The 22220-nt window shown below is 41.9% G+C and overlaps 1 protein-coding gene across 1 annotated transcript; it reads right to left on the reverse strand.

Moving 5' to 3' along the window:
* Window positions 1-105: 105 nt before the first annotated feature.
* Window positions 106-21650, reverse strand: LOC129855316 (protein-glutamine gamma-glutamyltransferase K-like). Its single transcript, XM_055922846.1, has 14 exons — window positions 21453-21650; window positions 16007-16275; window positions 12174-12365; window positions 10996-11247; window positions 4797-4915; window positions 4560-4667; window positions 4224-4401; window positions 3978-4116; window positions 3644-3836; window positions 3359-3512; window positions 2926-3210; window positions 2650-2810; window positions 2362-2498; window positions 106-1578 (listed from the first exon to the last, which is right to left on the reverse strand). The coding sequence occupies exons 2-14, from the start codon at window positions 16272-16274 to the stop codon at window positions 1434-1436; spliced, it is 2331 nt and encodes a 776-aa protein (XP_055778821.1). The 5' UTR covers window position 16275; window positions 21453-21650; the 3' UTR covers window positions 106-1433.
* Between the last annotated feature and the right edge of the window lie 570 nt (window positions 21651-22220).

Here is a 22220-nt window from a genome sequence, read left to right on the forward strand (position 1 = left end):
TTGGGTAAACCTGTTGCTGTCACTCTACCAATTCTCTCTCTCTATCTCTCTCTCACACACACACACACACACACACACACACACACACAGAATAAGGACAAAGTATTGAAGTGGAATTAATTTACTCACATAGTATAAAAAAATGTAAATAGCACACAAATACAATACACTATTAAAACAGTTACAGATTACATGCTGTTTGTGAAAAACGTGTGTAGCTGCCATTTCAGCATTTTTGTCATAAACCTCTACCTTGGGTGCTTCATTTAGTTCAGTTCTAATTGTGTACTTAATATTGAGATGCAGAAGTGCAAAAAAACAGAACATCTGATGTTAATACAAAACCTGGATCCAAAAACCATGGGATGGAGCAGATTTAACTTGGCTTCCTAATACTGATTTGTTCATCCAGTTCAAATAGAAAGACTTTTAGACATTCACACTACACGCACAATTGGCATAGCGTCGTCCGGGTTAGGGAGGGTTTGGCCGGTAGGGATATCCTTGTCTCAGTATGTAAAATGTAATAAAATGTATGCACTCTACTGTAAGTCGCTCTGGATAAGAGCGTCTGCTAAATTACTAAAATGTAATGTAAATGTAAATGTAGTGCATTTTTTAATTTTACCTTTATTTAACTAGGCAAGTCAGTTAAGAACAAATTCTTATTTTCATTGACGGCCTAGGAACAGTGGGTTAACTGCCTTGTTCAGGGGCAGAACGACAGATTTTTACCTTCTCAGCTCAGGGATTCAATCTTGCAACCTTTTGGTTACTAGTCCAACGCTCTATCCGCTAGGCTACCTGCTGCAGAAGCATGAATATGTGTTTGAAAGAACTGATCTCTTAAAATCCATAACAATGTTTATAAATTAATAATAGCACCAAATTATTTGATAATTGTGCAGTGTTAGTTAACACAAAGCCCTTCTAATAAGTGATAAATAATAGCTGAGATAAATCTGATGGTGTCATAGATAGGGTATAATGTTCTGTCAACATAACATGCAACACATTCTGTATAAGGTATTATTGCTGCACTGTACAGTATGCTGAGCAAACATTATTGTTCCCATGTGTCATATAACTAACGGGTGCTCTGTTCAGTAGGTATGCTTCAATTCCTAATATTAGTCTTGTAAAGGCTGCAATCATTCGTTTAGCCACTTTTCAAGGCACATTATGCAGGTCCAATCTGATTTTGAGAGGGAGGAATGGAAACATTTGTGACAACATGACTATTGAAAATGCTTGTCTTGCATGGTGTATGGTTTTCCTGTCTCACAAGCTGTACTTTCGAACATCATATTTGACTCAACAGCAACACCAGCGCTCTGGTAGGGGGAAAAGGAAGGGAGATGATTTCTTCTGACCTCCATAGTGATTATGCCTCAATAGCCAAGCAGACCGAGAGGTCTATGATGTCTGAAGACTTATTTCTCCTTCACGTTGATGTCAGCAACACCATGAACCTGTGTGAGCTGTTTACAGTCCAGTGAAGCCAACAGTTTCCTGAGTCCAGGCAGGGTGGGGACAAAGACCTCCGTCTGAACCACAGTGGCGCGACTGGCCACGTCACTGAGAGATATAACAGAGACACTCAGTATTGCGCTTGTTCAAAACATGAAGGAAGATTGACTACATGCACCACAGATTGACAGAGAGTATAGTGTCATACAGAATGATGTTGTGTTCAGATGAACTCATAGGCATGTTTTGCTGATGTTACACTCAGGGTTGGGGTCAATTTTACAAATTCAATTCTAATTAAATTCTCTCTCCCTGTAAATTCCATTTAAATCGATTCAAATCCCAGGTCAGTCTTTGAATTCAGAGATAATTCAAGTCCTCTGAATTACAATGTTAGGTAAGTTCCAAGAATTGAATTCCCAATTCAATGTTATCCCCAACAGTTCCACAAATTCCAATTTGAATTCAATTCCCTCAGGCTTTCAGGCTTCAGACAGTCTAGCTGTACTGGAAATATAGGAATACAGCTTGAAATGATTAAAAACAAATCCTAGGGTCAATTTGTTGAAACTACGTCCATTAATTCCCTTAACTGGGAAATGTAAATATATAGAATTCCAATTCAATTACATTCCAAAGATTAAATGTTTTACAATTCCAATTAAATTCCTATTCAAAAAGTTAAAACAGTATAATTCCAATTCCATAATTTCAAGTGTTATTCAGTGTAAATTCTCCACTTCATGAGTGAATTCAAGAATTGAATTGGAATTTCAAATGACATTGGATTTGACCCCAACCCTGGTTACAGGACATTTGTATATGCCCATGTGATGAATGGAGTGACAAAGAGATATGGCAAGCAGAATGTATGTGAACATAGTTTCTCACCCAACAGTGATCTGTCGAACACTCTGCAGGCCCAGCCCCTCTACACGGAACACCACTCCCTTCAGTGTGCATGGCAGAGGGTTGGTGAAGGAGATCTCAGCCGCCATCTTTTCCCCCACCACAGCCTCCCCTACTGGCTAGGAGGGAAAAGTATATGGAAACCTTATCATTACAGAACATCTCTGGATTATGTTGTCAACAGACAATATTCAGATGGACAGACAGACACAAATATGGATGCTGTGGATGAGATTTATGGAGATATTCATTCATTCTGTTTCTGCTTACCTTAATGATGAGGTCAGGGGTGCGGAGGCGGAAGCTGAACTGAGTTGCCAGAACCTGCTGTGTCTCACTGACCCTGCCCGACAGGGTCAGCATCAGAGCAGCCTGGTCCACAAGCTGGTCCTGGTAGTTCTGGTACTGAAGGATCCACTCCAGGTTCTTCACTGTTAGGAGAGGGAGGCAGGACTAGGGTGAAAAAAACCTGGACATGCAATGAATAACTCTGTCTGACTGAACATCACTGATATATGTAACACAAGACATTTCCCAGTGGCTCACCTTCATTGGGTAGCAGCTCCACAGGAGTTTGGTCCTTCTTGACAGTAGCCTTGACCACACCAGTGTAGTACATCACTGCCACCTGGCTGTGGAGGTTGATAGTGCGTGGTAGAGAACTAGTGTTGCGCATGACAATGGTCAGTTCTGCATCTCCCCCCATGCGTGGCCCCTCCCCATCCATGGTCACCTCTATGGATACATCCTGAGCGATGGGAGAGGAGTAGGCATCTGGTTTGGAGCCATAGCGACTTGCAGTCTCCACAGCAATGCGTTCCTCCTCTGTGCCTGGAGAGAATAACAATAAGAAAAAATAGAATAGATATTAACCTCTGGGTTCTTATACAGGAGTCTGCTTGTATAGGTATGGCAATGGAACTATGATATGCAATGCTACCCAGTGCTTGTTAATGTTTGTACAGCTATGTGAAGCTACCTTCTGGGTGCTTGTAAAGGTCTGTGATGTCATTGCGTTCATCGGAGCCTACAGCCTTGGTGCTGATACAGTGGCCCACTGCGTTTTTCTCACTGTGGATCTGGGTGAAGGTGCCATCCAGGTTCCTCTGCCAGTAGATCTTATCACTGTTCACCTACAGTACAGGTACAGCAGAGAGAGAGAGGTAGAGATGGTTGAGATGGAGCACATCTGAGACTAGGGGCAAGTGAGGTCATCACTGTGCGTCTGAGAGAAAGGAAGGGAGAAGACACACTAGAGACCCACCTCAGCAAAGACGAATGGTGAGTCATGCTTCAGGAACACTTGTCCGTTACGGATGGCATTGACGGAGGCGGGGCCACAGCGGTATGTGCCCTGACTGGTCTCCTGGGGGGTGGAGTCTACTACCTGCCAGCCGCCATAACCAGGTGGCAAGTCTGGACGAGCCATCCAACAGTCGTTCCACACATGGAAGTTCCTAAAGCAGGAATGGGTTATAATTAGATGTAACCTAGTAAATCCACATTGTATTTACATAAGTGGTGTGTGATGACATGACCAAGATGATGTAGTACTGAATGATACCATGAGTAAGAGAGTATGATTATGTTCTACTCGCCAGATGGAGTCAGAGTTGAGGTGATCTATAGACTCCAACTTCTCATCGAAGTACACGTCTGTTGTCAAGGAGACATCTGTGTCGTGGGCGGAGTTGAAGTTGGACACACTACGGGAGGGAATGCCCAAACACCTCAACACTGGAAGAGATTGGAGGGTGAGAGGTTAGGGGTCAATGCATAGCAACATGGCACTCAAGTTTCCCTCAGATAAGTCATTTGATTTATCCAAAGACATACAAACACACCTGTGGTGGTGACCCCAGAGAAGACCCAGCACTGGCCATATCTGACCGGTGCGCCTCCGTCCTTATGGTACATTTTCAGGATGTCAACACTGCCACTCCAGGATGTAGGGGAAGTCCCGCCCACATAGTTCCCTGACCAGTTCCCCTCCAGGATCCCACAGTCATCTGGGGAGTTGATCTGGGATAAAGGAGAGTACAGGTTCACTTTGGATTCAGTTTAGAGTTGGAATAATGAGGTGCCAGTTTGGTTGGACATTGGTTGGACTTAGAGGCGAGGTTAGAGGTGATACTGTGAAGTTCTAAAGTGTAGGCCCTGTGTTTGCGAGGAGGACTCACCATGGCTGAAATGACTCTCACCACGTTGACAGAGTCTCCCCAGCCTGAGGGGGGGGTCGCACTCTTCTCCAAAGCATAAAGACAGGCATCCAGGATCCCCTTGTCAAACTGAGAAATAGAGAGGGAGACATGAAAGGAGAGAGAGAAGCAGGGTCAATGATAGAAAGATGTTAGTTAGGTCTGTCCTACTCAGGACATTTTCCCATCAACTGACTTATAATCTTCATGTTCCTTCACCTGTCCATAGTTCCACGTTCTTGAACCAATCTGGTTCTCTGTGCCGTAGTAGAGCCTTCCAACATCATTCAGGATATACTCGTTCTTCTCATCGCCATTGTCCATGTACACTGTGTCATCTGACGGAGAAGAAGAGAGAGGTTAAATCCAGTTGTTCAAAAGGAAAATAATTCCATTGTGTGATGTCATCAGCCTGAAATGAGGGTGAAGACTATGGAGAGTCTCTGAGCTTACACTGTTAGAAAATAAACAGTGCTATCTAGAATCTAAAAAGGTTATTCGGCTGTTCCCATAGGAGAACCCTTTGTAGAAACCTTTTTGGTTCCAGGTAGAACCCTTTTGAGGTCCATGTAGAATCATTTCGACAGAGGGTTCTACCCTTTTGGAACCCTTTTTTCTAAGAGTATAGGGTTGGCTGAGGACAGGGACAAGCTCTCTTTGTATTATCGGCTATAAAAAGCCAACTGACATTTGCTCCTGAGGTGCTGACTTGTTGCACCCTCGGCAACTACTGTGATTATTATATTTGACCATGCTGGTCATTTATGAACATTTGAACATCTTGGCCATGTTCTGTTATAATCTCCACCCAGCACAGCCAGAGGACTGGCCACCCCTCATAGCCTGGTTCCTCTCTAGGTTTCTTCCTAGGTTTTGGCCTTTCTAGGGAGTTTTTCCTATCCACCGTGCTTCTACACCTGCATTGCTTGCTGTTTGGGGTTTTAGGCTGGGTTTCTGTACAGTACTTTGAGATATCAGGTGATGTAAGAAGGGCTATATAAATACATTTGATTTGATTTGTATTAGCTAATTTACTTCTTCCTTCTCTCTCTCTCTCTCTCTCTCTCTCTCTCTCTCTCTCTCCTCTCTCTCCTCTCCTCTCTCTCTCTCTCTCTCTCTCTCTCTCTCTCTCTCTCCTCTCTCTCTCTCTCTCCTCTCTCTCTCTCTCTCTCTCTCTCTCTCTCTCCTCTCTCTCTCTCTCTCTCTCTCTCTCTCTCCTCTCTCTCTCTCTCTCTCTCCTCCTCTCTCTCTCTCTCTCTCTCTCTCCTCTCTCTCTCTCTCTCCTCTTCTCTCCTCTCTCTCTCAAAGGCAACCTGCCTAAATGACTACAGACTCGTAGCACTCACGTTCGCAGCCATGAAGTGCTTTGAAAGGTTGGTAATGGCTCACATCAACACCATTATCCCAGAAACCCTAGACCCACTCCAATTTGCATACCGCCCAAACAGACCCACAGATAATGCAATCTCTATTGCACTCCACACTGCCCTTTCACACCTGGACAAAAGGAACACTTGTGTGAGAATGCTATTCATTGACTACAGGTCAGCGTTCAACACCATAGTGCCCTAAAAGCTCATCAATAAGCTAAGGAACCTGGGACTAAACACCACCCTCTGCAACTGGATCCTGGACTTCCTGACGGGCCGCCCCCAGGTGGTAACACATCGGCCACGCTGATCCTCAACACTGGAGCTCCTCAGGGGTGCATGCTCAGTCCCCTCCTGTACTCCCTGTTCACCCACGGTTGCATGGCCAGGCACGACTCCAACACCATCATTAAGTTTTGCAGACGACACAACAGTGGTAGGCCTGATCACCGACAACGATGAGACAGCATATATGGAGGAGGTCAGAGATCTGGCCGGGTGGCGCCAAAATAACAACCTTTCCCTCAACATAACCAGACTAAGGAGATGATTGTGGACTACAGGAAAAGGAGGAACGAGCACACCCCCATTCTCATCGACGGGGCTGTAGTGGAGCAGGTTGAGAGCTTCAAGTTCCTTGGTGTCCACATCAACAGCAAACTAGAGTGGTCCAAACACACCAAGACAGTCGTGAAGAAGGCACAACAAAACCTATTCCCCCTCAAGAAACTAAAAAGATTTCACATGGGTCTTGAGATCCTGCAACATCGAGAGCATCCTGACTGGTTGCATCACTGCCTGGTACGGCAATTACTCGGCCTCTGATCACAAGGCACTACAGAGGGTAGTGCGTACGACCCAGTACATCACTGGGGCTAAGCTGCCTGCCATCCAGGACCTCTACACCAGGCGGTGTCAGAGGAAGGACCTAAAAATTGTCAAAGATTCCAGCCACCCCAGTCATAGACTGTTCTCTCTACTACCGCATGGCAAGCAAGCGGTACCGGAGTGCCAAGTCTAGGACAAAAAGGCAGTTTTCACCACCAAGCCATAAGACTCCTGAACAGGTAATCAAATGGCTACCCGGACTATTTGCATTTTGTGCCCCCCCCAACCCCTCTTTTACGCTGCTGCTACTCTCTGTTTATCATATATGCATAGTCACTTTAACTATACATTCATGTACATACTACCTCAATTGGGCCAACCAACCAGTGCTCCAGCACATTGGTTAACCGGGCTATCTGCACCGGCCAACCACCCCCCGCCAGTCCCTCTTTTACACTACTGCTACTCTCTGTTCATCATATATGCATAGTCACTTCAACCATATCTACATGTACATACTACCTCAATCAGCCTGACTAACCGGTGTCTGTATGTCGCCTCACTACTTTTATAGCCTCGCTACTGTATATAGCCTGTCTTTTTACTGTTGTTTTATTTCTTTACTTACCTATTGTTCACCTAATACCTTTTTTTGCACTGTTGGTTAGAGCCTGTAAGTAAGCATTTCACTGTAAGGTCTACACCTGTTGTATACGGCCACGTGACAAATAAACTTTGATTTGATTTGATCAATTCGATTCAAGGGGCTTTATTGGCATGGGAAACATATGTTAACTTTGCCAAAGCAAGTGGAGTAGATAATATACAAAAGTGAAAAAAACTATAAAAATTAACAGTAAACATTACACTCACAGAAGTTCCAAAGAATAAAGACATTAAAAATGTCATATTATGTATATATACAGTGTTGTAACGATGTACAAATGGTTAAAGTACAAAAGGGAAAATAAATAAGCATAAATATGGGTTGTATTTATAATGGTGTTTGTTCTTCACTGGTTGACCTTTTCTTGTGGCAACAGGTCACAAATCTCTCTGCTGTGATGGCACACTGGTATTTCACCCAGTAGATATGAGAGTTTATCAAAATCAGGTTTGTTTTCGAATTCTTTGTGGATCTGTGTAATCTGAGGGAAATATGTGCCTCTAATATGGTCATACATTGGGCAGGAGGTTAGAAAGTGCAGCTCAGTTTCCACCTCATTTTGTGGGCAGTGTGCACATAGCCTGTCTTCTCTTGTGAGCCAGGTCTGCCTACAGCGGCCTTTCTCAATAGCAAGGCTATGCTCACTGAGTCTGTATATAGTCAAAGCTTTCCTTAAGTTTGGGTCAGTCACAGATATTCTGCCACTGTGTACTCTCTGTTTAGGGCCAAATAGCATTCTAGTTTGCTCTGTTTTTTTGTTTATTCTTTCCAATGTGTCAAGTAATTATCATTTTTTTAATGATTTGGTTGGATCTAATTCTGTTGCTGTCCTGGGGCTCTGTGGGGTGTGTTTGTGAACAGAGCCCCAGGACCAGCTTGCTTAGGGGACTCTTTTCCAGGTTCATCTCTCTGTAGGTAATGGATTTGTTATGGAAGGTTTGGGAATCGCTTCCTTTTAGGTGGTTGTAGAATTTAACGGCTCTTTTCTGGATTTTGATCATTAGCGGGTATCGGCCTAATTCTGCTCTGCATGCATTATTTGGTGTTCTACATTGTACACGGATTATATTTTTGCAGAATTCTGCATGCAGAGTCTCAATTTGGTGTTTGTCCCATTTTGTGAATTCTTCGTTGGTGAGCGGACCCCAGACCTTACAACCATAAAGGACAATGGGTTCTATAACTGATTCAAGTATTTTTAGCCAGATCCTAATTGGTACGTCAAATTTTATGTTCCGTTTGATGGCATAGAATGCCCTTCTTGCCTTGTCTCTCAGATCGTTCACAGCTTTGTGGAAGTATAGTTATTTGTGTGCTCTAGGGCAACAGTGTCTAGATGGCATTTGTATTTGTGGTCCTGGCGACTGGACCTTTTTTGAAACACCATTATTTTGGTCTTACTGAGATTTACTGTCAGGGCCCAGGTCTGGCAGAATCTGTGCAGAAGATCTAGGTGCTGCTGTAGGCCCTCCTTGGTTGGTGACAGAAGCACCAGATCATCAGCAAACAGTAGACATTTGACTTCAGATTCTAGTAGGGTGAGGCCAGGTGCTGCAGACTTTTCTAGTGCCCTCGCCAATTCGTTGATATATATGTTTTAACCACTCACTTGTTGTTTGTGTACATGGATTTTATAATGTCGTATGTTTTTCCCCCAACATCCCTTTCCATCAATTTGTATAGTAGACCCTCATGCCAAATTGAGTTGAAGGCTTTTAAAAAAATAAACAAAGAATGAGAAGACTTTGCCTTTGTTTTGGTTTGTTTGTTTGTCAATTTGGGTGTGCAGCGTAAATACGTGGTCTGTCGTACGACAATTTGGTTAAAAGCCAATTTGACATTTGCTCAGTACATTGTTTTCACTGAGGAAATGTACGAGTCTGCTGTTAATGATAATGCAGAGGATTTTCCCAAGGTTGCTGTTGACACATATCCCACGGTAGTTATTGGGGTCAAATTTGTCTCCACTTTTGTGGATTGGGGTGATCAGTCCTTGGTTCCAAATATTGGGGAAGATGCCAGAGCTAAGGATGATGTTAAAGAATTTTAGTATAGCCAACTGGAATTTGTTGTCTGTATATTTGATAATTTCTTTGAGGATACCATCAACACCACAGGCCTTTCTGGGTTGGAGGGTTTTTATTTTGTCCTGTAGTTCATTCAAGGTAATTGGAGAATCCAGTGGGTTCTAGTAGTCTTTAATAGTTGATTCTAAGATTTTAATTTGATCATGTATATGTTTTTGCTGTTTGTTCTTTGTTATAGAGCCAATAAGATTGGAGAAGTGGTTTACCCATACATCTTCATTTTGGATAGATAATTATTTGTGTTGTTGTTTGTTTAGTGTTTTCAAATTTTCCCAGAAGTGGTTAGAGTCTATGGATTCTTCAATTACATTGAGCTGATTTCTGACGTGCTGCTCCTTCTTTTTCCGTTGTGTATTTCTGTATCGTTTTAGTGATTCACCTTAGTGAAGGCATAGACTCAGGTTTTCTGGGTCTCTATGTTTTTGGTAGGACAGGTTTCTCAATTTCTTTCTTAGATTTTTTCATTCTTCATCAAACCATTTGTCATTGTTGTTCATTTTCTTCGGTTTTCTATTTGAGATTTTCTGATTGAGATAGGGAAGTTGAGAGGTCAAATATACTGTTAATATTTTCTACTGCCAAGTTTACACCTTCACATTTACAGTGGAACATTTTGTCCAGAAAGTTGTCTAAAAGGGATTAAATTTGTTGTTACCTAATTGTTTTTTGGTAGGTTTCCAAACTACATTCCTTCCATCTATAGCATTTCTTAATATTACTCAGTTCCTTTGGCTTTGATGCCTCATGATTGAGTATTGCTCTGTTCAAGTAGACTATGATTTTGCTGTGGTCTGATAGGGGTGTCAGTGGGCTGACTATGAACGCTCTGAAAGACTCTGGGTTGAGGCCAGTGATAAAGTAGTCTACAGTACTACTGCCAAGAGATGAGCTATAGGTGTACCTACCATAGGAATCCCCTCGAAGCCTACCATTAACTATGTACATACCCAGCGTGCGACAGAGCTGCAGGAGTTGTGACCCGTTTTTGTTGTTATGTTGTCATAGTTGTGCCTAGGTGGGCATATGGGGGAGGGAATGCTGTCACCTCCAGGCAGGTGTTTGTCCCCCTGTGTACTGTGGGTGTCAGGTTCTTGTCCAATTCTGGAATTTAGGTTGCCACAGACTAGTACATGTCCCTGGGCCTGGAAATGATTGATTTCCCCCTCCAGGATGGAGAAGCTGTCTTCATTAAAGTATGGGGATTCTAGTGGGGGATATAGGTAGCACAAAGGAGGACTTTTTTTTCTTCTCTCTCTCTCTCTCTCTCTCTCTCTCTCTCTCTCTCTCTCTCTCTCTCTCTCTCTCTCTCTCTCTCTCTCTCTCTCTCTCTCTCTCTCTCTCTCTCTCTCTCTCTCTCTCTCTCTCTCTCTCTCTCTCTCTCTCCTCTCTCTCTCTCTCTCTCTCTCTCTCTCTCTCTCTCTCTCTCTCTCTCTCTCTCTCTCTCTCTCTCTCTCTCTCTCTCTCACCTTTACACCAGGGGTTAAACAGCATGCAGATGTCATTCCCAGGGTCATGTGTAGATGTGGTCTCCCCCTTTGGGCTTTGCGTTGCCACGGTGAGCTGGTATCGGCCAATCACGGCTGTGGGCGGGGAGTTGATGGACAGCTTGAGCCTGTTGCCGTCCCGTTGCACAATCTTGGCCTCCCAACGGTCATCCTCCAGCTCCTCAACCAATGGAATGATGACATGGGTGCCCTTTGCCACTGTAGGCAAAGGTCCTATCCCAGACAGACACACACAAATATTACTCAGTATCATAAGAACAAAATATGTTGAAATTCTGTCGTGCAATTTCTCTTACTCCTATTTTAGCTGAATTTTTCTGTCATGAAAAAAATTACATGATGTTGGTTGTTGGCAACACTGACAAAAATATGTATTTCATTCGGTAATAAAACACGTATTGATTCATAATCTGTAGTTAGTTATTAACGGCATCAAGAAATTCCTTCCTAAAAGAGTTCTATGTCAGACTGGTGACTGCACCCAAGGTGTTAACAGGGTGTGTTTGAGACAACAAGCAGAGCAACATTCTCATCCTCAAACACACACGCACACACACACACACACACACACAGACACATCTACAATCCACCCACAGTACACTCATTCTGCAGATCCATACAGTATCTGTCCTGAATGTTGATTTGCTGCTTGTCTATTAATACATATCTCTCATTCAGTACACACTCATATTCAATGAATCTCTAAGATAAATATTACAATCTAGAAGCTGAAAGTGCATGGTGAAATGAGTTGGTTGGTGGCGAAGCTGTTTATGGTAGGAATGAATTGTCAGTGGAAAGAGGGGATTTTGCAGGACTGTGAGAGAGGCAGGCTCCTGTAAAACACTGGAGGCTTGCCACAAACCACATGCATGACTCCAGTTACCATGGTGATAATCACCAAAACATGGTGCAGGCACAGGGCCGTTCCAAGACACAAGCGCACTGACACACAAGCTCATGCCAATAAACAAAAACACACAACCAACTAGTTACTCTGTCAGTTCCCATGATTGGTTATAAAGGGCTTACTGTTACCATGTGCACTTGTTAGCCCCAGGGCTTCCCATCAGGGGAACAAGGGAGGACATTTTTGAGTCATTGTAACCCTTCATGATTCAGCAGAATGTCTCACTGACCTGTCCTAAGCTCCAGGTGGAGTTTGTCCGTGTTGGAATTGTAAGGTCGCGAGAGGTCAAGCCACATCATGAAGATCTGACCCCTGCGGATGATGAGGCCATCACCGTAGTAACGGTCTGTGTGATGCTCCACGCGGTTCTGACCTTTCTTTTTTTTCATCAGGTCTATGGACCGCACCATCAACAACAGCTCTGAGACAACAGGAAGAGAGGGAAGTTCATATTAAAGTCAACCATTCTGTCACAAATGTCACAATGTCTTGCGTAGTAACAATGAAATACAGTGCTCACATTTTGCTGTCTTGAAATTAAATCTAAAAAAGGATCAAATTCGTTTTTTTCTTACAGATCTACACAACCTACTCCACTTTCTTTAAGTGAAAGAAAATTATCTAAAATGTTCCAAATGAATAATACATGTAAAAAAAGATTACGTTGTTATGATTGCATATGTTTTCACACCCCAGAGTTAATACACTGAACAAAAATATAAACACAACATGCAACTTTTAAAAGATTTTACTGAGTTACAGTTCATATAAGGAAATCAGTCAATTGAAATAAATTCATTCAGCCATAACATGTGGATTTCACATGACTGGGAATACAGATATGCATCTGTTGGTCACAGATAGCTTAAAAAATGTAGGGGCATGGATCAGAAAACCAGTCAGTATCTGGTGTGACCATTTGCCTCAGGCAGTGTGGCACATCTCCTTCACATAGAGTTGATCAGGCTGTTGATTGTGGCCTGTGGAATGGTGTCCAACTTCAATGGCTGTGCGAAGTTGCTGGGTATTAGTGGGAACTTGAACACGCTGCTGGTCACGTTGCTGGCAATGGTGTCCAACTTCAATGGCTGTGCGAAGTTGCTGGGTATTAGTGGGAACTTGAACACGCTGCTGGTCACGTCGATCCAGAACATCCCAAACATGTTCAATGGGTGACATGTCTTGTGACTCTACAGGCCATGGAAGAACTGAGACATTTTCAGCATCCAGGAATTGTATACAGATCCTTGCGACATGGGGCCGTGCATTATCATGCTGAAACATGGGGTGATAGTGGAGGATGAATGGGATGACAATGAGCTTTAGGATCTCGTCTTGGTATCTCTGTGCATTCAAATTGCCATTGATAAACTGCAATTGTGTTCGTTGTCCGTAGCTTATTCCTGCCCATACCATAACCCCACCGCCACTATGGAGCACTCTGTTCACAATGTTGACATCAGCAAACCGCTCGCCCACATGATGCCATACACGCTGTTTGCCATCTGCCCGGTACAGATGAAAACGCGATTAATCTGTGAAGAGCACACTTCTTCAGCTTGCCACTGGCCATTGAAGGTGAGAATTTGCCCACTGAAGTCGGTTACGACGCCAAACTGCAGTCAGGTCAAGTCCCTGGTGAGGACAACGAGCACGCAGATGAGCTTTCCTGAGACGGTTTCTGACAGTTTGTGCAGCAATTCTTCGGTTCTGCAAACCCACAGTTTCATCAGCTGTCCTGGTGGCTTATCTCAGACCATCCCGCAGGTGAAGGAGTCAGATTTGGGTGTCCTGGGCTGGCGTGGTTACATGTGGTCTGCGGTTGTGAGGCCGGTTGGACGTACTGCCAAATTCTTTAAAACGACGTTGGAGGCGGCTTATGGTAGAGAAATTTACATTGAATTCTCTGGAAAAATCTCTGGTGAACATTCCTGCAGTCAGCATGGCAATTACACACTCCCTCAAAACTTGAGACATCTGTGGCATTGTGTTGTGTGTATGGAAAATGTCTGGGATCTTTTATTTCAAGATTCTACCAACTTTGCACAGCTGTTAGGTCAACATTGTGGTAGCCTTGATTACAAAATGATGTTATATTTATGCACCAAATGGTCGTTTTATGAAATAGAGTAAGGTTCTTAGAACTCTCTCTCTCCCTTTCTGAGTTAACTGAGAGGAGTCTTTTGCAGCTTGGGCTGGCAACTGATTAAGTGATGGCTTGGTGATAAAGAACCTACAGCTGGCATTCCATAGATCAGATGTGGTGGGTGTCACCGAGATAGAGATGGCCTGGAGGAACAAAACAGGCCTCAGTATTCCTAATTATCCTGGCATCTGGGAGACAACACCAGAGGCAGATGACCAGAGGATGAACCCAAAGTGACTTATGGTGCCCCACAATCTATATGGGAGGGGTGGAACCAAGCATTCTTGGTATCAGCTATGTAAACTGATCATTGCCTGTAAAGGGTAGGCTCTCGGCTCAACAGTCAAGACTGTTGGGTCGACGGATTCATTACTTCAATAATTAATCGATATTGAATAAAGATGATTGTTTGAAGAAATGACAAAGTCTCTCTCATTTGAATACAATATTCCACCACAACATATATCTATTGTCTTTGGCACAATTGCTCAAGCCCAGTAAATTTGATTGAGAATAATTCAAGGACATCAATATTCAAACTCTGTCTCTGATTTTCAAGCTAATTTAAGTCAGGAACGAGACTGGACCACTCATGGAAACTCCGCACCCCTTGGAAAGCCATTCTGGTGTGTCATTGGTATTAAAATGTGAGTAATTGTACCACTGAAAAAGAAAACTCTATCCCAGGGTTAGGTTTTCAGTAGACTGTGGTGAGTTTTCCTCTGACTTTTTTTTCTCCTGGGCTTAGCTCCTTTCATATTTATTTTTGATCCTGACAAACGCTCCAGTCCCTGCCGGTGTCAAGCATACCCATAACATGATGGTGCCACCACAATACTTGAAAATACAGAGGTTTTTACTTTGTGTTGTGTTTTTTTATTTAGGCCAAAAGTTAATTTATTTTTCCTGTTGTCTTGGAGTATTACTTAATGGCCTTGTTGCAAACAGAATAGAGTGGATATTTAAACACAGGCTTCCTTCTTTCACTTTGTCACACAGGCCAGTAATTTGGATCCTTACAGAAAAACCACATGATTTCACACATGGAAAATCACATGACCCCACATGAAATTGAATGTGAAATCATGTGAAAACATGTATTTTTGGAACACTTCACATGTGATTACATGCTTTCACATGTGTAGTTTCATGTTATCACATGTTGCTTTACATGTCACATGCTATCATATTAACTAAGATCACAGATCACGTTTTTTTCCATAAGGGGAGTGAATGCAATGTTCTTAATCCTCTGTATTTGTGGTGGCAGCATCATGTGATGGGCATGCTTGTCACAGGCAGGGACTGCAGAGTTTGTCAGGATCAAAATAAATATGAATGGAGAAAAGCCCATGTAAAAAGTTACAGAAAAAAAAACTCAGTCTTCTGAAAACCTAACCCTGGGTAAGAGTTGTATTTTTTAGTGGGACAATTACACAAATGTTAATGACAAATAGACACCAAAATGGCTTTCCAAGAGGTGGTGAGTGTTCCTGAATGGTCCAGTCTCAGTCCTGACTTAAATCTGCTTGAAAATCAGAGACAGGGTTTGAATATTGCTGCCCACAATTTTAATGAGCTTGAGCAATTTTGACAAAAACAATGGATATATGTTGCGCTATGAGTTGTGAAAGGTTGGTAGCGTCTTATTAAAAATTATTCACAACTGTAATGGCTGCCAAAGGTGCTTCCACCAAGTATTAACTCTGGGGTGTGAAGAGGTACGCAATCAATACATCTTAATTTTTTTAAACTTTCACTTTGAAAATGTGGAGTAGGTTGTGTAGATAGGTAGGAAGGAAATCCAATTGAAGCCCTTTTTAGATTTAATTTTTAAGGCAGCAAAATGTAAAGACTGCAAGGGGTGTGTAGACTTTCACTAGCGACTCTATGGTATTTTTAAAAGTATAAATTACCTTCAAGGTTACTTCCATTAGTGACTGCCTTGTCCCCATTCCCCAAAAGCTTGTCTGCATCATCGATCCCTGTGACAACCTTATCTGCGATGTCATCATCTTTGCTCGGTCTTTGACAGCAACAAGGACAGATCTTACGTAACCATTGTCGACACCCCCCTTCTTCCGTGTTCTTCTCTGGCTCCTCATCTTTCCCCAATCCCAGTGTGACTGATGGGAAGCGACCAACTGTAGACGTGTTTCTGACTGATGGTGTTTCCACAGGCATCCTGAGAAACAAAAGAAAACAGAGAGTGGCATGTATTGTTGTCACTTTGCGTGTGCTTAGAATTCTATCCTCAATCCAGATCCATCCAATAACTTTTTGAACAAATGTCATTATAATTGGCCAATGTGCATCACAAATCGAATGTAGTCCTCTCATCTAATGAGTGAATTAAAGCTATGCTATACTCATTACTTGTGATCACATCAATATATTAATACCCCTCCTAACTCTCCTATTATGTGTCCAGTCTCTCCCATAAACTCCTCTTCTTCTTCCACTCTCTTTTATCCAAGTCCTTTTTATTTCATTCCCCCCACCACACACACACACACACACACAATTGTCATACTTGAGTAAAAGTAAAGATACTTTAATAGAAAATTACTCAAGTAAAGTACATTATTTTCTATTGAAATGTAGTGAAGTAAAAGTAAAAGTTGTCAAAAATATAAATAGTAAAGTACCCATACCCCAAAACACTGTAGTACTTTAAAGTATTTTTACTTCTGTACTTTACGCCACTGGTAATATTCATCTTTGTAGATTCCTTTCCAGTAACTTCTTTAGTCCTACTGAAAGCGTTTCCCACAATCTATCTGCATTCCTACTTTGCACTGACTGTTACTACACAGTGACAGAGCAGAGTCTCAATAAGGAAACACTGCAAGGTCCAATGTAGCCCTTTTTATCTCAATATCAAATCATTTCTGTGTAACAATTTACCCTTGCCTACAATTTCCGCGGCCCCGCTGAAATCTAATTGTCATAATACAGAAATCCCCATCAAACTCCATCTGTTTAAGATAGAGATATGTATTTTTTCCATGGGCTGCGTGTCAATCCCGCATCTATGGTGAAAGGTGGCAGAGCTAGTGCAATGCTTGTCAGACCATGAGACATCCCAAAATCAGTCTTCTCAAGAAAACATCTGTAGTGTCCGAATTGTTTGTTCTACAAACTACACTGAACAAAAATATAAACGTAAGATGTAATGTGTTGGTCCCATGTTTCATCAGCTGAAATAAAAGATCCCAGAATTTTTCCAGATCCACAAAAAGCTTATTTCTCTCACATTTTGTGCACAAATTTGTTTACATCCCTGTTAGTGAGCATTACTGATTTGCCAAGATAATCCATCTACCTGACAGGTGTCGCATATCAAGAAGCTGATTAAACAGCATGATCATTACAAAGGTGCACCTTGTGCTGGGGACAATAAAAGGCCACTTTTACAATGTGCCGTTTTGTCACAAAACAATTTCACAGTATTATTCCAACCTCATAGACACATAAAAAGCACAGGGCCTTTAAAGTCGCCCGACCACCTCATTACTTATGTACATGCTAATGAGGAGAATCAAAGAAAGGAGTGGAGAGATTGAGGCTAAGTTATAGACGGAGAGAGAAAGGAATGTTTCTTCATCGTCAATGTTAAACCTAACCCTTGTGACCTCAGACAGAACAACCATGGGAGGGAGAGAGTGTAAAAACATTCCACTGACTGAGTTCAAGATAGAAATTGTGCAACTGCTGAGATGTGTGAACGCTGAGATGTGGAAGTGGAATAGTGGGGTATGTGAACAGTCTAACAAAAATTGGAAATGCCTAAATAGTGCAAATATAATTGACACTTGCTGCCTACACATAAATAAATGCACATACCGTACATTCACAAACACGATATGCATGCAATATATTCACACACACACACACACACACACACACACACACACACACACACACACACACACACACACACACACACACACACACACACACACACACACACACACACACATTAACCATCAGACACACGGACACACACTCATATACAGGTAACTGCCAAAATAAAGGAAACACCAACAAATAGTGTCTTAATAGGGTGTTGGGCCACCATGAGCCAGAACTGCTTCAATGTGCCTTGACATAGATTCTACAAGTGTCTGGAACTCTATAGGAGGGATACGACACCATTCTTCCATGAGACATTTCATCGTTTAGTGTTATGTTGGTGGTGGAATATGCTGTCAGGCGCCACTCCAGAATCTCCCATAAGTGTTCAATTGGGTTGAGATCTGGTGACTTACGCGGCCATGGCATATGATTTACAGCATTTTCATGCTCATCAAACCCCTCATGAAACATCTTTGCCAACATCTTAAACCAGGTCAGCTTTGAAAGAATATGCTCTCCATCTTATCTGCCAGGATTGAAAGTGCTGCACGTGAATGTGAGCATGTTTCAGTAGCCTGTGTATTAGGCATGGCTAGACTTTGACTGATACATAATGTACACGGTTGAAGCCTGTTTCTGATACGATTGTGTTAGAGCAGTCTTCTATGACCTGAACACCTTGCCTAGTAGACTTGATTACATACAGCAGTCACTGTTGATAGGGTTTGCCCTCAGGTTTGGATACAGCTAGTCTATGGTGGATGTAGTGTAGTAGATGTATGTATGTATTTATATTTTAGACGTATGTATTTAAATGAGATGAGGGTTAAAATAGTTATACTGTATAGGTCAAGTAATGTAGGCTGGTGAGGTGTATCCGTGTGAGTGAACTCATGCCTATAAGTGCTTGAATTATTTGTTTTCTTTGTTATCACTTTCTGATATAATTCTGCAGAAACAGGATTAACAAAGGAGGATGTAAATAAGGCAGGTCTCAAAATAACAGACCAATCCATTATAATGACATGCAGGCACGAAATCATACAATAAGGGCACACAAAATAATCTAGTTTATTACCACACCCTATTATACTTTCTTTCTTGTGTCCTTTTCCTTAGTCACACCCTTTCTGTTCTGTGAAAATCTGTCTGTCTATTATTTGAATTACAATGTTTTTCAATGTAGACAAATACATTTCTTATAACGTTGCAGGTTTCTTTTATCTGGTTAACTGTTTGACAGCTGTTACACTTTTATTGACCTTGAATTATTATTATTATTTTTTTTTTACACCCTTATTTTACCAGGTAAGTTGACTGAGAACACGTTCTCCTTTACAGCAACGACCTGAGGAATAGTTACAGGGGAAGGAAGAGGGATGAATGAGCTAATTGGAAGCTGGGGATGATTAGGTGGCCATGATGGTATGAGGTCTAGATTGGCAATTTAGCCAGGACACCGGGCTACTACTCTTACAATAAGTGCCATGGGATCTTTAGTGACCACAGAGAGTCAGGACACCTGTTTAATGTCCCACCCGAAAGACAGCACCATACACATGTCCCCAATCACTGCCCTGTTTCATTGGGATCTCCTTAGACCAGAGGAAAGACTACCTTCTACTGGCCCTCCAACACCACTTCCAGCAGCATCTGGTCTCCCATCCAGGGACCGACCAGGACCGAACCTGCTTAGCTCCAGCCAGCAGTAGGATGCAGGGCCACTAATTGATTGTCCAAACAAATTAGTTCAATGGTGTATGTTACTTTGTCAGCAGCCAATTGGCTAATCCTGCCGGTTCACGCTGGGTTCTTAAAAAGTGTCCTAACTATCAACAGTAATGACGCCGCTGACGGAAGTGGAGTCACTGCTTATTTCACGCAGCACTTCTTAATAAACAAAGGAATGTTTGGCAGGAAAGAGGGGCCAAGCACCAAGAGTTATGCCAATTTTCGCCATCTATATGGGAGGTGTGAATTGCAGGATAATACCACGTTCCATGTGCTCAGGTAGAAACCATAGTCTAGTTGATACATTATGTGGGTGAGTCAACTTCTTTGAAGGACATTGTTTTACATAATTTAATACATGTTATTGTGCTCCATTTCAGGTAAACTTTATTACAAGAAACAAAACATTTTATAATTTTGACACTACAGGAAATAGGTTGACTCCTATGTTAAACAACGTCAGTCATGGCTACTTTGGTTGGCAACAGCCTTGGGCTATCGTAGTCTTGACTGTAGAAAAGCAGGAATCTCTGAAGTTTTTGGGGGGTAGCTGTACTATTTACTCCTACTCCTTTACTATTTATATTTTTGACAGCTTTAACTTCACCACATTCCTAAATAAAATAATGCCGTTTTTACTCCATACACCCAAAAGTCCCTGACACCCAAAAGTACTTGATAGATTTGCTTAGCAGGACAGGAAAATAGTCCAATTCATGCAATTATCAAGAAAACATCCCTGGTCATCCCTACTGCCTCTGATCAGGCAGACTCACGAATGCTTTGTTTGTAAATTACTGTATGTCTGAGTTTTGGAGAGTGCTATCAGTAAATGTACAAAAAACAAGAAAATTGTGCCATTTGGTTTGCTTAATATAAGGAATTTGAAATGATTTGTACTTTTACTTTGATACTTAAGTATATTTAAAACCAAATACTTTTAGACTTTTACTCAAGTAGGATTTTACTGGATGACTTTCACGTCTAAAGGTACACATCTCCATCTGGCTTCTGGGGGTCACCTTATTTTTTAATTGTAAAGATTATTTTAAAAACATTCTATCACTCAAATATCATTGCTTTAAAATCAGTGCACCCACGAGCACTCTCTCGCAGTCTTTCTCTCTCTCCATCAATTTCACAAAATAGATAATACTTTTCAAGATATATATATATATATACTGTATTCATGTTTTTTATATTTTTTTAAATTGCAAACATTTCTAAAAACTTTTTTCCACTTTGTCATTATGGGGTATTGTGTGTAGATTGCGGAAGAATTGTTATTTATTTAATCCATTTTAGAATAAGGCTGTAACGTAACAAAATGTGAAAAAGGTCAAGGGGTCTGAATGCTTTCCGAAAGCACTGTATGCATCTTATTATATTTCAAAATTAAAATCTTGTTTGCTAGTCTATACTTGTCATTTTGTAGGCCGCATGTACTGCACCAGAATCGAATGTTCTCTCCCAGCTGGGCTTGGGCTCATAAAATGTATTTAATGTAGGGCTCATCAGGCTCAGGTAGCATCAGGCTTGAATATTTGATCAAAGCTCTAATCAAATCCAAACATAGTCCTATTTATATGCTTTATATGCTTTTGAATGACACTTCCAGGGTTAGCCTGGAGAAAAGTGATTTATTCTCGGGATGGATTTGTAAATCAACTGTAAAATATTCAACCCTAATGATAATTAGATTACATCATTAATTAATTACATCAATTAATGAATCAAGATGTCAATTATAGGCATTTATAGATATTCACTTACTTTGTAATCTATGTGTTGAGTTCTCCGATGGGTAAAAGTGTTTGTTGAATCACCTGGCAGCCCTTGTCTGACTGAACAGTCAGGTAAGCAGGTTCAAAATAATATTGCTCTGGTATGCGGTGCGCGTCTTCTCTTCTTCACCGATTATGCGGTCTTCACACTGTGTTCACGCTGTGAAGTACTGTTAGTATATCGTCTTTGAGAGACCTTTTAAACTCAAGATTGTGAGGCAGAAGACACACCCTCCTCCCCACCTCATAAGGGGAGGAAAAGTCATGTAATCTTTACACACAGGGGATCCGTCATGAGACTGCTCACATGAATGCAGTAGTTGAACCAGTCAGGCTTCCATGCAGAAACTCTACCACTGTGCTGTCTAAACAAGTCAAGAAAAAGGATTCTAAACCTACAGTACACACACACACACACACACACACACACACACACACACACACACACACACACACACACACACACACACACACACACACACACACACACACACACACACACACACACACACACACACACACACACACACACACACACACACACACACACACACACACAAACCTAAACACAAATATGAGACATCTACTTGTGATGTCACTCTCACTCTCATGTGAGCCCCTTAGAGTGCCATTTCCCATAAATCTTGTGTCTGCAAAGGTGAAAGTTGCCTCTGAGTAAGTTCAAACACAGAGCAGTCATTAGGACATGATCTGTAACTACAGTGCAGTCTAAAAATATGTAAACACACCGCCTGTC

This window comes from Salvelinus fontinalis, chromosome 5 (assembly GCF_029448725.1).
Source record: "Salvelinus fontinalis isolate EN_2023a chromosome 5, ASM2944872v1, whole genome shotgun sequence".
NCBI lineage: Eukaryota > Metazoa > Chordata > Actinopteri > Salmoniformes > Salmonidae > Salvelinus > Salvelinus fontinalis.

Coding starts and splice junctions, on each gene's coding strand:
- LOC129855316 (XM_055922846.1), bottom strand. CDS start 16,274: ATGCCTGTGGAAACACCATCAGTCAGAAACACGTCTACAGTTGGTCGC. Junction 4,117..4,223: donor CTCTGGGGTCACCACCACAG/GTGTGTTTGTAT, acceptor AATCTCTTCCAG/TGTTGAGGTGTTTGGGCATT. Junction 3,513..3,643: donor CACCATTCGTCTTTGCTGAG/GTGGGTCTCTAG, acceptor CCTGTACTGTAG/GTGAACAGTGATAAGATCTA.